This window comes from Mastomys coucha, unplaced genomic scaffold (genome assembly GCF_008632895.1).
Source record: "Mastomys coucha isolate ucsf_1 unplaced genomic scaffold, UCSF_Mcou_1 pScaffold3, whole genome shotgun sequence".
NCBI classification, from domain to species: domain Eukaryota; kingdom Metazoa; phylum Chordata; class Mammalia; order Rodentia; family Muridae; genus Mastomys; species Mastomys coucha.
Genome location: NW_022196909.1, coordinates 20648587 through 20663086, shown reverse-complemented (window position 1 = coordinate 20663086; position 14500 = coordinate 20648587). Strand labels below are relative to the sequence as shown.

The window sequence follows — 14500 nt, the reverse complement described above, 5'->3', positions numbered from 1 at the left end:
CAACAGTTCCTCATCCCATTCCTCCTTCCCAATCTCTTAAGAGGATGTCCCCACTCCACCCCCCCAATACACCCAGCCAGGCCTCCCCATTCCCTGGGTTCTCAGTGAGAGAAGACAATTTTCTATGATTCCTTCCTGGTGAATTGGCGTTGGGGTGGGGGCGGGGAATTAGGGAAAAATGGTTAGTCTTAGGAAAGCTAGCTGTAGCATTTGTTTTCCAGTCTTTATGTGTTGAGAAAGTTCAGGGCTTAACTGAAGTCCTGACTGCAACCATCTGAAAGGCTGGATGAACTGAGGTCATAGGGGATTAGCAAACATTCCCAAAGATGTTCTGGAAGCAAGTCTCTAGAAACAGCATCAGTCAGGCCGGGAGCTGGAATAGTGGGTCATTTCAGCATCACCAAGGGTGAGTCTTGTTCATGCTGTCCTCATGGTGTTTCATTCTGTAATATATAAGCCTTACAACCAACATTTAGTTCTATATAAATACTATAAAGATTTGTATGGAATGTGCAAAGTTCACAAATCATTTAAGTATGATTTTTGCTCCTTGTTTGAGCAGGTAAAAGACAACTGTCTTTTTTTTATGAGTTAGTTTAATCAATAGTAAAATTGCAATAAATCATCATGCCATGTGAAAGGATGGCATGAAGAATTTTGAGGATTCTATAGCCATCAAGATTTATAGGCTAGGTATAGTTAAACTTTTGGGTAGAGACATTTTTATGTCTCGGCCAGTTTAAGGACTATTCCCATGTAGAGGGATCAGCAAATCATGTTATCTGTCCTGTTTGCTCTTCTTGAATTTTTCTTTCCTGTATGTAACCAAGATCTTCAGGAGGTGGTCTTCTATCATGTCTGATCCATTTTACTTTGGAAGGGGTCCAAACTCTTTTTTTTCTTCAAATTAAAACAAATACAGAACCTCTCTCCCAAAATACCTAGGTCCAGCAACAGAACTCATCAGTGGTATAGATTGATTCAATTTAGCAGCCTCTTTTTTCTTTAGGCCTGTCCTTTTCAACCTCTCTCACAGAGGATTTGTAATACCATTATAATCACCAAACTTATAACCACCTTCATTTTGATAATTAAAGCAATTATTATTGAGGTAGGGTTTCTCTGTGTGGTCTGAGCTGACCTGGATTTGTTTATAGATTAGGTTGGCTTTAGACCAGAAACCTGTGTCTGTGCCTTTGTTTCCTACACACTGAAATCAAAGGCCTGAATTTGTTTACTCATCCATGTATACTTAAAAACAGTTAAAGCAATTTATATTTATTTTTCCCTTCTATAGAGATTAATATCTCTAGATATATATAATTATATTCCTTCTCTCTTTGTTTAAATTAAATTAATATCCTTTCCTATGTGTTTAACTTCAATTAAATTCCTTTCTATTTACTGTATAAGCCTATTCTCAGGCCAGTAATGTGTCATATGCCAAGCTAAGCAGTCCCAGAATTCCTGTAGGGCCCATGGCAAAGAACCTAGTTGCTTATGATTGATTTATTCCATTTCTGTTTGTTTTTATTCTTTTTATAGTATTGCCGGAGGCATTGTAAACATGAGGAGTCACTTGTAGGCCTAGACCTTCAGGTACAGAATTTAACATTACAATAGATAGCAATAGATCAAACCTCAACAATTCCCTTTTTTGTCTAAATAAAAAAAGCTCTTTCTCTTATAATAAACAAAATACTCTATAAACAATTATGAAATTATTGTGAAAGTTATTAAGTAAAAGTTAATTCAGAATGCCCAATATGTTCATATTTGGCAGTTCAGGAGAAAGAATTCTATTATCTTTCCTATATCCTGGTGAGTTCAGAATTCTATATCTAAATCAATTTCTATCCTAACTTGTGTTATACTCCTCTAAATATTACCTTCTTAGACCTAAAATATCGTTTTAAATCCTAAACAACTTAAACTTATGACTAGTCTTCAACCCTTCTCAGAGGCCTGTGAAGAAAATAAATATGACTTATATGCAGGAATCACAAGGATGAAGCTTCCAAAAATATAAAATGAGAGAAACAGCTAACTACCTGGACAATCTATCTTCAGCTTTCTGACCCAGAATATCTGAAGCAGGAAGCCAATCTACTACACTGCTATATAATATGCAGTTGGCATGTAGTAATGGTAGAGTATTATCAGTCATGTATAAAATATTGGGAGTTGAAGAGATGGCTCAGTTGTTACCAGCACATGCTACTCTTCCAAAGAACCAAATTAGTTCCCAACACCCAAATCATAGGATTCACAACCTGGAGCTCTAGCTCCAGGATCCGATACCCTCATCTGGCCTCCAAGGGATCCTGTGACGACATATGCTTATAAAGACATACACACATACACATGATTTTTTTATTTGAATAGAAAATGAAATTTTTAAATGGAAAATACTATTATCATACATATATACTGTATATCAGTAGTTGAATACATATTGTGTATTGACACATAGTAGAATATTTGAATTGTATTATACTATTGAATTCCAACTAATAATAATGCTGTCTCATCATGTTGTCAAACTTCATAAGTAGAAATGTACAATTTCAAAACAAACATTTTCTTAGTCCCATGAATGTGAACATTAGCCTCCTCTTCGCCCCTGTACTTTCTGTCACAGTAGATTAGTTTGTATTTACTCAAGCACTATGTAAATGAAATCCTAGGATATAATGCTCTTTGGAAAGGGGTCTAGCTTTTTAAAATTAGCATAATTATGTACTGCTAGTTACCTTTTTTAATTAAGTAGTAAAAAATTTGTATCTAGTAGAACACAAATGTTTATCTGTTCACCTGTCAATGATGTTACTGATGTTGTCAGCTTCTACATAGACATCTTTGAATGGTTCTGTCTTGAGCTCACTGATAAAAAATGGAGTAGCTTAGTCATGTGAGAAGTGTGAGAATAGATTTCACAGAATTTGAAACTCTTTTTCAAAAAGGTTATAATTATAGCCCCTTGCATGCTGGTCAAAATTTTTATCATTCCTTATAACACTTGGTTTGTCAGGTATTCAGATATTTTTTCTTTCTTTCTTTCTTTCTTTCTTTTTTTTTTTTTTGATTACTCTCTTTATTCCTTTTGCATTCCACTCGCTGCCCCCTCTCCACCCTATCCTCACTTCTCACAGCCTCTCCTCCCATTCCCCCTTCCCTATTCTCTGACTAGCCTGCTGGGTATCTCCCTATCCTGGCACATCAAGTCTCTCCAGGGTTCAGCATATCCTCTCCCACTGAGAGGCCAGACAAGGCAGCCTAATTAGGGGAACTAGATTCACTGACAGATAACAGCTTTAGGGACAGCCCCCACTCCAGTTGTTGGGGGACCCACATGAAGTCTGAACTGCACATCTGCTACATATGTAGGCTCTTCGGTTGGTGATTCGGTCTCTGAGAGCCCTCAAGGGTCCAGGTTATTTGAATCTGTTGGTCTTCTGTTACTATCCTCTCCAGGGCCCTAGATGCTTCTCCCAGCTCTTCTATAAGACTTCCAAGCTCTGTCTAGTCTATGTGTCTCTGTACCTGTCTCAATCAGATTCTGGAGGGAGACTCTCAAAGGACAGTTAAGCGAGGCTCCTGTCTGCAAGCAGAGCAGAATATCATTAATAGTATCAGGGATTGGTGCTTGCCATTGGGATGGGTCTTAAGTTGGGCCAGTTATTGGTTGGCCATTCATTCATCCTCTGCTCCATCTTCGTCCCTGCATTTCATGGAGGCGGGACAAATTTTGGGTCGAGAGTTTTGTGGGTGGGTTGGTGTCCTTATCCTTTTACGGGGGTTCTACCTGGCTACAGGAGATGGCCACATCAGGTTCCATGTCCCCACTGCTGGGAGTCTCAGCTAAGGTCACCTCTGTAGACCCAGGGGGCCTCCCCATCCTAGGTCTTTAATGGGTTCTAGAGATACCCACCAGTCCCCAATTTCCATTCCTTCTCCTGACCCTCTCCCTTTCTCCTGTCTCTCCCCACACTTGATCCTGAACTACCCCTCAGTCTTCTCTCCCACCCAGTTCCCTCCATCTGCCTCCTATGACTGTTTTATTCCCCCTGCTAAGTGAGTTTCAAGAATCTTCACGTGGGCCTTTTTTATGGATTAGCTTCTGTGGGTCTATGGAGTGTAGCATGGGCATCCCGTACATGGGTACATACCATGCATGTCCCTTCTGGTCTGAGTTACCTCACTCAGGGTGATGATAGTTTGTAGTTCCTTCCATCCATTTGCCTGCAGAGTTCATGACATCTTTATTTTTTAATAGCTGAGTAGTGAGTGTTTCATTATGTAAATGAACCACATGTTCTGTTTCTGTTCATCAGGTTTCCTACATTGACCATCAAATAAAGGCAGTTTGGGCTCTTTGTTTTCAATCTTTATGCCTTTTTATTGCCTGGTGTCATTGGCTGGAACCCTTATAACAATCCTGAGCATTAGAACACAGAACAACCTTACCTGTCTTTTCCATCTCAGGATAAACATATAGAGTGAGTCACTATTCAGAGATAGCATTTAACTGTAGATTTCTGAGATCCTATTTACAACATTGAAAAGAAAACCTTTCTTTCCTAAGTTTGCTGAGACTGTTTTTGTTAAGATTAGATGTTGGACTTTGCAAGTTTTCTTTTCTATGTCAATTGGCATGGTCATAGTTTTTTCTTTTCTTTGCAAGTTTCATAATAAAGTTACTTATATTTATTGATTGGTAGAATCTCTTTCTTACTGTTTTTTTCCATATTCCAGATTACTGGACCCACAAGTCTCAAGTGATATTCCTGTACAGCCTCCCAGCTCACTATAGGAGTGCTGGGATTTTAAATTGTATCTTACTGTTTATGTAGAATTGGAGGGTTGCAACATTTTAGTTAGGGGTAATACTTTGAGCTACTTCCCCTTCTTTCTTTTTTGTTTTTTCCTGGCTTCAGTTTTTGCATGTATTGTGCCTGTTGACACAGTTCACACACACACACACACATACATACATACATACATATATCAGCCCTATTGAGTCTGGAAAGTGGTGTTTACTTGGAGTCATCAACCACCTCTAGTTCTTGGAATCTTTCTGCCTACTCTTCATAGATCCTTGCCCCTTGGAGAAAGAGATTAGTGGAGATATCCCATTCAGTTCTCCAGGGTTTCTCTGACTCTGTACATTTCCAGTTGTGAGTTTTTATGTTAATTTCCATCTACTACAAGAAAATGCTTTTCTGATGAGAGTTGGGTAATGCAGTGATCAACGGGTGTAGCAGTATGCCTTTGGGCATCTTTTTGTTATGTTCATTATTAAAATAACAGTAGATTTTATCCTAAAGCTCATTACCTATCTAGTCTTGTTTTCCTTGCCTCAGGAACAGTGTAAGTTATGGGTTCAATCTCATAGAGAGGGCCTTAAATCCAAGAAGAAAGTAGTTAATTTCCACCATAAATATTTGTGCCGCTGTTGCCCAGGTATATCTTGCAGGCAGAATACTGTTAAGGTTTCCGAGTTCATAGCTAGATGACATTGATTCCTTTCCTCCTCTGACAGCATATGTAATACCGCACTAGTGCGTAGGGGGTGACGCTTCTAGTTGGGGCCCATCTTGATTTCTTCATACAACATAAGAGGCATCTTTCACAATAGGATCTTATCCTCAGGCTCTGTAGGGATAATAGTACTGGCAATAGCCTGTGGTGTTTGGAAGGCCGGTGGAGTCCCTTTGTCCATCAACTCAACAAGATATAACCCATTCCTGAGATTGAAGGTTTAATTTAGTAGCATATGATAACTATTTAGGGCCTTTTTGCCCCCATCATTTGGTAACTCCATTTAATTTCTTCTTATCTCTTTTAAGAAATTTCTAGAGTAGTAGGTTTCCTTATGGCTTTTCAAAAGGCCTTTAGCGCTTAGATGCTCCTCCCACTTTATCCTATCGGTCCCCCAATTTAATCCTATTCTGTAGTCCCCTTTTTCCCTTTATAACACTATATTTTATTTCCCCTTCCATGGAGCATCCTCCTCCTCCTCCTCCTCCCTGGTCTTTTAGCAACTACCTAGTGTCTGTGGATATTCTAAGTGAAGTACACATATCTGAAACTTGAAAGCTAACATTTACAAATATGAGAAAACATGCAGTGTTGGTCTTTCTGGAACTGAGTTGCCTCATTCAAGATAATAGTTTTTAGTCTATTTATTTACCTGCAAATTTCAGAAATTATTTTTTCTTAACAGCTTAATGTTATCCCATTATGTAAATGTATATATTTTCATTATTCATTCCTCAGTTGATTGGCATTTAGACTGTTTTCAAGTTCTGGCTACTATGAATATAACCCCAATAACCATAAATGAGCATAAATTTGTAGTATTTTCACAGAAACTGGATTACCTCACTCCTCCGTTCAGCCCCTCCCATTCTCCCACACTCTACATAAGTGTGTATGTGTCCATGATACATATGGTCTGCTGAGCCTGTTTTTGTTTGTACATATGTACTTTTATGGCTGACCATTCTGCATTAGACTATCAATAAAAGGACTTGACCCTTGAAAAAGCTAATTAGTCCTTCTCCCAACAGTCATTAGTTGCCTATCATGTTTTAAGAGTAGGACCACATGAAAAATTCTCCTTCTCATTAATATGTCTATTGATACATTAATATGTCTGTTGATATTGCTGTTGTTCAAGTGTTGTTTATGCAACCATTTATAGAAGATGTGTTTTATAGCAAAGTTCTTGGTATCAGTGGTCTTACAGTATTTCCACCCCGTCTTCTACAGTGTTCTCTGAGACATAGACACAGGAACTGTGGTATAGATATATATCTATTGGAACAATATTCCCATGATCTGTTTATCTCTGCATTGTGTCTAGTTGTGTTTTTCTGGGATGGCTTTAGAGAAGAGCTTCCTTGATGAGGAATGATAACTACACATATCTATGTTTAGAAGGATAAAGATTTAGACTATAGTAACAAATTATGCTGCTATAGCAAAGTAGGGGTAGTACATTGTTTTCTAAGGCCCATGACCTCACTAGCCCTGAAAAGCTAGATAGGTTTCCAGAACCAAGCATGATTTCTGTCCTGTAGAGTAAGTCTCAAGTCCAGTTAGACTTAAGACGTCATCCTAACTAACTCAAGTTATTGTTTGCCACTAACATGTGAATATTCTTTATTATGCCTTTATGTATGTGTCGCAGTGCTGGTAATTGCTATGATTCATAGATGCTGCAGTTGGATAGGACCGTTTAATTGCATCCCTACCCAGCTCTCACTCCACCCGCACCTTGAGCTTGCATCCTATTTTCTGAAACTATGGAAGCTAGATAACAGGAAAGAGGCATTCAGGTCAGATCCAGCTCAGATCATCTGAGTCCTATTTCATAAATGTTCATGTCTCTAGCCCACCCTTAAAGTACCTTTAATTTGTGTTTCCCTGGTGACTAAAGATGTTGAATACTCCTTAAAGTTTTCTCAGCCATTATCTCTTGAGAACTCTATTTAATTCTATACCTGTTTTTAAATGGGTTGTGTTCCTAATGTTCAGTCCTTTTAGTTCTTTGTATATTCTAGATGTCAGCCCACTGTTACTGTCTGATCGGTAAACATTGTTCCCATTCTGCAGCCTGCCGCTCTGCTCAGTAATGGTGAAGCTTTGTAGCTTTGTGAGGTTCATTTATCAATTGCTAGTCTAGACGAACATTTCTTAAAGTCCTTCTCAGCCATTCAAGATTCCTCTGTTGTGAATTCTTTGTTTAGTTCTGAACCCCATTTTATGATTGGGTTGTTTGGTTGTGGCTGGATATCTAAAATAAATCAGTAGCCTTCCTTTATACAAATAATAAGTGGGCTGGGAAAGAAATTAGAGAAACAACACCCTTCACAATAGTCTCAAATAATATAAAATATCTTAGGGTAACTCTTACCAAACAAGTAAAAGATCTATATGAAAAGAACTTCAAGTCTCTCAAGAAAGAAATCCAAGAAGACCTCAGAAAATGAAGAGATCTCCCATGCTCATGGATTTGTAGAATTAACATGGTAAAATTGGCAATCCTAGCAAAAGCAATCTACGGATTCAACGCAATCCCCATCAAAATCCTAGCACAATCCTTCAAAGACATGGAAAGAGCAATTCTCAAATTCATCTGGGGGAAAAAAAAAACAGAATAGCAAAAACATTTTTTTCGAACTCACTCAGTATGATATTTTCTAGATCCAACCATTTGCATGTGAATTTCACAGTCATTGTTTTTAATAGCTGAGTAGTACTCCATTGTGTAAATGTACCACATTTTCTGTATCCATTCCTCTGTTGAGGGACATCTGGGTTGTTTCCAGCTTCTGGTTATTATAAATAAGGCTGCTATGAACATAGTGGAGCATGTGTCCTTATTACATGTTGGAGCATCTTCTGTGTATATGCCCAGGAGTGGTGTAACTGGGTCCTCTGGTAGTAAGTACTATGTCCAGTTTCCTGAGGAACCACCAAACTGATTTCCAGGGTGGTTGTACCAGCTTGCAATTCCACCAGCAATGGAGAAGTGTTCCTCTTTCTACACACCCTCTCCAGCATCTGCTGTCACCTGAGTTTTTAATCTTAGCCATTCTAACTGGTGTGAGGTGGAATCTCAGGGTCGTTTTGATTTGCATTTCCCTGATGACTAAGGATATTGAACATTTCTTTAGGTGCTTCTCAACCATTAGGTATTCCTCATTTGAGAATTCTTTGTTTAACTCTATACCCCATTTTTTAATAGGGTTATTTGGTTCTCTAGAGTCTTCTTGAGTTCTTTGTATATATTGTATATTAGCCCTCTATCGGATATAGGGTTGGTAACGATCTTTTTTCCACTCTTTTGGTTACCATTTTGGCCTATTGACTGTCCTTTGCCTTACAGAAGCTTTGCAATTTTATGAGGTCCCATTTGTTGATTCTTGATCTTACAGCACAAGCTATTGGTGTTCTGTTCAGGAAAATTTCCCCTGTTCCCATGTGCTCGAGGCTTTTTCCCACTTTCTTTTCTATTAGCTTCAGTATATCTGGTTTTATGTGGAGTTCCTTGATCTGTTTGGACTTGAGCTTTGTACAAGAAGATAAGAATGCAGATGATATGATAGAATACTTAAGTGACCCAAAAAATTCCACCAGAGAATTCCTAAACCTGATAAACAACTTCAGCATAGTGGCTGGATACAAAATTAACTCAAACAAATCAGTGGCCTTCCTAGACTCAAAGGATAAACAGGCTGAGAAAGAAATTAGGGAAACAACACCTTTCACAATCATCACAAATAATATAAAATACCTTGGTGTGACTCTAACTAAGCAAGTGAAAGATCTGTATGACAAGAACTTCAAGACTCTGAAGAAAGGAATCAAAGAAGATCTCAGAAGATGGAAAGATCTCCCATGCTTGTGGATTGGCAGGATTAATATAGTAAAAATGCCTATCTTGCCGAAAGCAATTTACAGATTTAATGCAATCCCCATCCAAATTCCAAATCAATTCTTCATAGAGTTAGAAAGAGCAATTTCCAAATTCATCTGGAATAACAAAAAACCCAGGATAGCGAAAAACTATTTGCAACAATAAAAGAACAGCTGGGGGAATCACCATCTCTGACCTCAAGCTGTACTACAGAGCAATTGTGATAAAAACTGCATGGTAATGGTATAGTGACAAGCAGGTAGGTCAATGGAATAGAATTGAAGGTCCAGAAAAGAACCCACAAACCTGTGACCACTTGATCTTTGACAAAGGAGCTAAAACCATCCAGTGGAAAAAAGACAGCATTTTCAACAAATGGTGCTGGATCAACTGGCAGTTAGCATGTAGAAGAATGCAAATTGGTCTTTCATTTTCTACATGTCTAGCTGTGGATCTCTGTATTTGTTCCCACATACTTCAGAAAGAAGCTTCTCTGATGATGGCAGAACAAAGCAGTCATCTGTGAGCATAGCAGGATGTCATTGGGAGTTATTGCTACTTTATTCTTCTAAGAGCAGCAGTATTTGGTTTTCCCCAAGTCCCTGGGCCATCTAGTCTCAGGTTCTTGATAACCAAAGCAGTCTCGCAATGGGTTGCACCCCATGAAGTGAGCCTTTGAGTCAAATCAGATATGAGTTGGTTATTCCCACAAGCCTCGTGCCACCATTGCTGTCACATATCTTTCATGCAGGACACCACTGTGGATCATAGGGTTTGTGGCTAGCTTAGTGTTTATGTTTCTCTTTGGGTGCCATGCAGTGTACCCTCCTGTGCCAAAGAAGCTAGAATGTAGAGGTGCAGACTCTATGTAGGCACACGTTCTACTTCTCCATTGTCAGTTAGTTGTCTGGATGCTCTCATCAGCAATGAGGCCTTGCTATTGATTTGTAGACAGCAATCTATAGTCTTAGCAACAGCCTATTATCTGAGGATTGTTTGGGGGTTCCCACAAGACCCCATTGACCAATAATACAATTAGATGTACACCAGTCTTGGGAGTGGCAGCCTCAGTTGGTAACAAGAGATGACCAGATGGGGCTCTGTCTCCCTGTTATTTGGTAATTTCATTTAGATCGTCTTCTCAGGAGTATAATTTAGGAAGTTCTGCTGTATTTGGTTTCAATTCTACCCCTCATATAGCCCTTAATTTTAAATACCTCTCCCCATATTCTCACCCTTATCCCCATTTCCCTTCCTCTTGCCACTTGCTCATCCCCTTCTAGCCTCCTCCTCATGCATCTGTAATTTTCAGTTCTACTTCCCTTCCCTAATGAGATCTATCTGTCTCTCCTAGTCCCTTAGACTATTCTACATATTATATCTTGGTTATCATTAACTTAACAACTAATATCCACATGTAAGCAAACAGAATCCATGTTTGTCTCTGTGGGTGTGAGATACCTCACTCAGCTTTTTCTAGTTCCATCCATTTACCTATGGATTTCATCATTTCATCTTTAATGGCTAAGTAATACTCCATTGTATGAATATACTACATTTTCTTTATCCATTCTTCTGTTAAGGGACATCTAAGTTTCCAGTTTCTGACTGTTATGAATAGAACGATAATGAACAGGATTGAGCAATTTCGCTGGTAAGGTGAAACATCCTTAGGGTATATGCCCAAGAATGGTAGCTGGATCTTAAGATAGATCCCTTCTTCCTAAGGACCCATCACATGATTGCTACAGTTGCTATACAAGTTTGCTTTCCTACCAGCAATGGATGAATCCCAGCATGAGCTGTCACCTGTTTTATAGCTCTTAGCCATTCTCACAGTTGTAATATGAAATCTCAAAATAGTTCTGATTTGTATTTTCTTAGTTGCTAAGGATGTTGGATATATCTGTAACTATTTCTCAGTCATGTGAGTTTCCTCTGTTGAGAATTTTCTGTTTAGATCTGTGCCCCATTTTATAATGGGGTTATTTGTTTTCTTGATACCTAATTTTTTGAGTTGGTTATATATTTTGGATATTATATATATATAACATATATATTTTATATATATATATATATATATATATATATATATATGTATATTTTCTCAGTCTATAGGCTGGCACTTTGTCGACATGATGGTGTTCTTTGCTATCCAGAAACTTTCAGTTTCTTGACATCCTGTTTATTAATTGTTGATCTTGGTGCCTGCCTGTGCTAACAGTGTTCTGTGCAGGAAGACTTGTCCTATGCCGGTGCATGCAAGGCTATATACTTTCTCTTCTATCAGGTTTAGTATATCTGGCTTATGTTGAGGTCTTTGAAGAATTTACTTTCTGCAGGGTGACAAGTATGGATCTGTTTGGATTCTTCTACATGCAGCCATTCAATTTTAATACCACCATTTTGTTGAAGAAGCTCTTTTCAGTGTGTATTTATGACCTCTATTAAAAAGACAGGTATCCATATGTTTCTGTATTTATGTCTTTTTCTTTAATTAATTCTACTGATCAATGTGTCTTTGCGTGTATGTGTGTGTGTGTGTGTGTGTGTGTGTGTGTTGTCTGTGTATGTGTGTGTCTCTGTGTGTGTGTCTGTGCACTGTTTTTATTATTATATGTTGGTACTGGGATAATAGTCGCTTTATTAAAAGAATTTGGAAATCTTCCTTCAGTTTCTATTGCCACCATCTGTGGCCATAGGACCCCAGTTCTGCCTCAAACAGGGCCTCAAGTACTGCGTAAGAAACAATCAAAGTGTATTAACCACAGCCAGAGATGTGGCTCAGAGGTACAGTGCTTACCCAGAATGCACAATGCTCTGGGTTCTCAGACCACAAAATTATCATCACTGAAAAGTATGTAAATGATTATGGTATTTATTATTAAGTTGAAACTTGTCTTGTTTTGCAGGATGCGGAAGAATACACAGACTTGCCAGTAAGACACAATGAGGACCATACGAATAATGAATTGGCCAAATGTCTTCCCATTGAGTTAAATCCTCATTCATTTGACAGCCCTCACACCAAAGCCCATCTCTTGCTTCAGGCGCATCTCAGCAGAGCCATGCTGCCCTGCCCGGATTATGATACTGATACCAAAACAGTCTTAGACCAAGCTCTCAGAGTGTGTCAGGTATGGCAACCTTTCTCATATCTATATTTTAATTTTGTTACATTTAAGATGTTTTCATTCTAACATTGTTGAGAAACCACCAGGTGAATCAAATCAATACTTCTCTAAGGAAAAGCAAATATAAAAATGTTAATAATGCCAGCACTCAGGAAATAGAGGTAGGCAGATCTCTATGAGGCCAACCTGGTCTCCAAAGCAAGTTCCAGGACATCTAGGGCTGTTATATAGAGAAGCCTTGTCTCAGCAAAACAAAACAACAGCAAAGCGAGTTCCAGTCCCATTTAAGCAGAATGTATTAAAGGAAAAGGATGTTCCAGGAACATGTATATTCATTGAGCGTATATGGTAAGAAAATAGAAGAATCCATACTTTTATGACTCAAGATGGCCAAGACTATCAGTTAAAAATGTAAGTCAAGGCCTTTGTCATCTGCACTCCCAGCACTTAAGTAGCAGAGACAGGAGAATCTTGAGTTGGAAACATGAAAGAGAAAATCTACCCACTTGCCTAATGAAGAAATACCTTGTTTCTAAAAGCTAAACGAGAAAGAAGAAGGTAGAATCGTAGAGCTTTGAGGGATGATGCTGGAGTGTTCTGGACACAAAATGGTTCCTGACGCTCTCTTGTAGGAAGCCTCCTGGTCTCCTCAAGGAAAATCAAAATGACTATTGAGAAGCAATAAGATGAGATGGTTAGAAGTAGCCCAGAAAGAGTTAGAATTGGAAATGGTGGAGAAGATAGGGTCAGCCTGTGCAGGAAGTTGCTGAAGCTTGAAATGAATTTTAGACTTCTCTCTAAAGAAGAAAAATAGGAACATTAGTTCATTAGTGATGTTAGTAATATCTATCAATATTCTCAAATATTTAATACCTCATTTGAAGATAACAGTAATAGTCTCATATGTTACCATAATTTTTATAAAAAGTAAATGCTTTCTAAACCCACAAATAATAGTAAAAAAGTATGGCCCTGTTTTCCATTTTACAAAATGTTTCAATATCCAAAGCAATAAATGGTCACCTAGCTCCTTTTGTTGTAATGTCGTTTTATTGAAATATATGAAGAAAATCTGTCCTTGCTGTAATGTAATTTAAAAGGAAGAATATTATAACAGGTTTTTGATGTCCTCATAAGCCTTAGAGTCTAAAGCCGCATCAGCGAAGTGTGCATACGATGGGTCGCTGGAGTGCATGAGAATTTGTTGGATCTTTACTGGTTAAAAACCTTTTTTAAGGGCTGGCTGAATGACAGGGAGTGGACAGGAGTTTTTAGCAGGCATGTGAAACTGAGGGGAATTCCGGGCTTCTCCAGAACAGCTGGAAGAAAGAAGCTGCTCTTGACTAAGAAAAACCACAGGAGATTAGGTTTTGATGAAGCATGTATGCCGGTGACAAAATTGAATTATGAGAGATCTAACATTCTACATTTTACATTTTTAAACATTTCTGTGATTTTTAAAAGTGTTCTTAAAGGTACATTAAATCTATCTGAGGGCATCAGTGCAAGGACATTATTTAAAATGGTAAAAGTTCAAAAATAGCCTAGGACCTTTCATATAATTGTACTTTGTGACAGTTCCACATATATGGAAAATATATTGCTACCTCTAGGAAAAGATCTAAGATGGGTCCACTGAGAGAATTTACAGCATCCATATCTGACAGCAGGTTTATTATGCTTTTTAGTTTTTGCTTTATGCTTTTCTAAAATGCCTGAGTATTTTGTAATAAAATCTGTAATATTTTTATTCTTTGTTTGATTGGGCTTTTTTGTTTTGTTGTTGCTGCTGCTGCTGCTGCTGTTTTGAGACAGGGTCTCTCTATATAGCCCTAGCTATCCTGGAACTTTCTATGTAGTCCAGACTGGCCTTGAATTCTACCTCTGCCTCATCCTCCACCTCCGCCTCCTGGAATTAAAAGCACTCCTATCATATTTT

General features: G+C 38.2%; 1 protein-coding gene across 2 annotated transcripts in view; it reads left to right on the top strand.

Moving 5' to 3' along the window:
* Ascc3 (activating signal cointegrator 1 complex subunit 3) overlaps window positions 1–14500 on the top strand; it is a 267615-nt gene that overhangs the window by 228518 nt on the left and 24597 nt on the right. For both annotated transcript variants that reach the window (XM_031347189.1, XM_031347190.1), the window contains one exon: window positions 12340–12564. In XM_031347189.1, the coding sequence (XP_031203049.1) occupies window positions 12340–12564 (225 nt within the window). The remainder of the gene's footprint in view (window positions 1–12339; window positions 12565–14500) is intronic.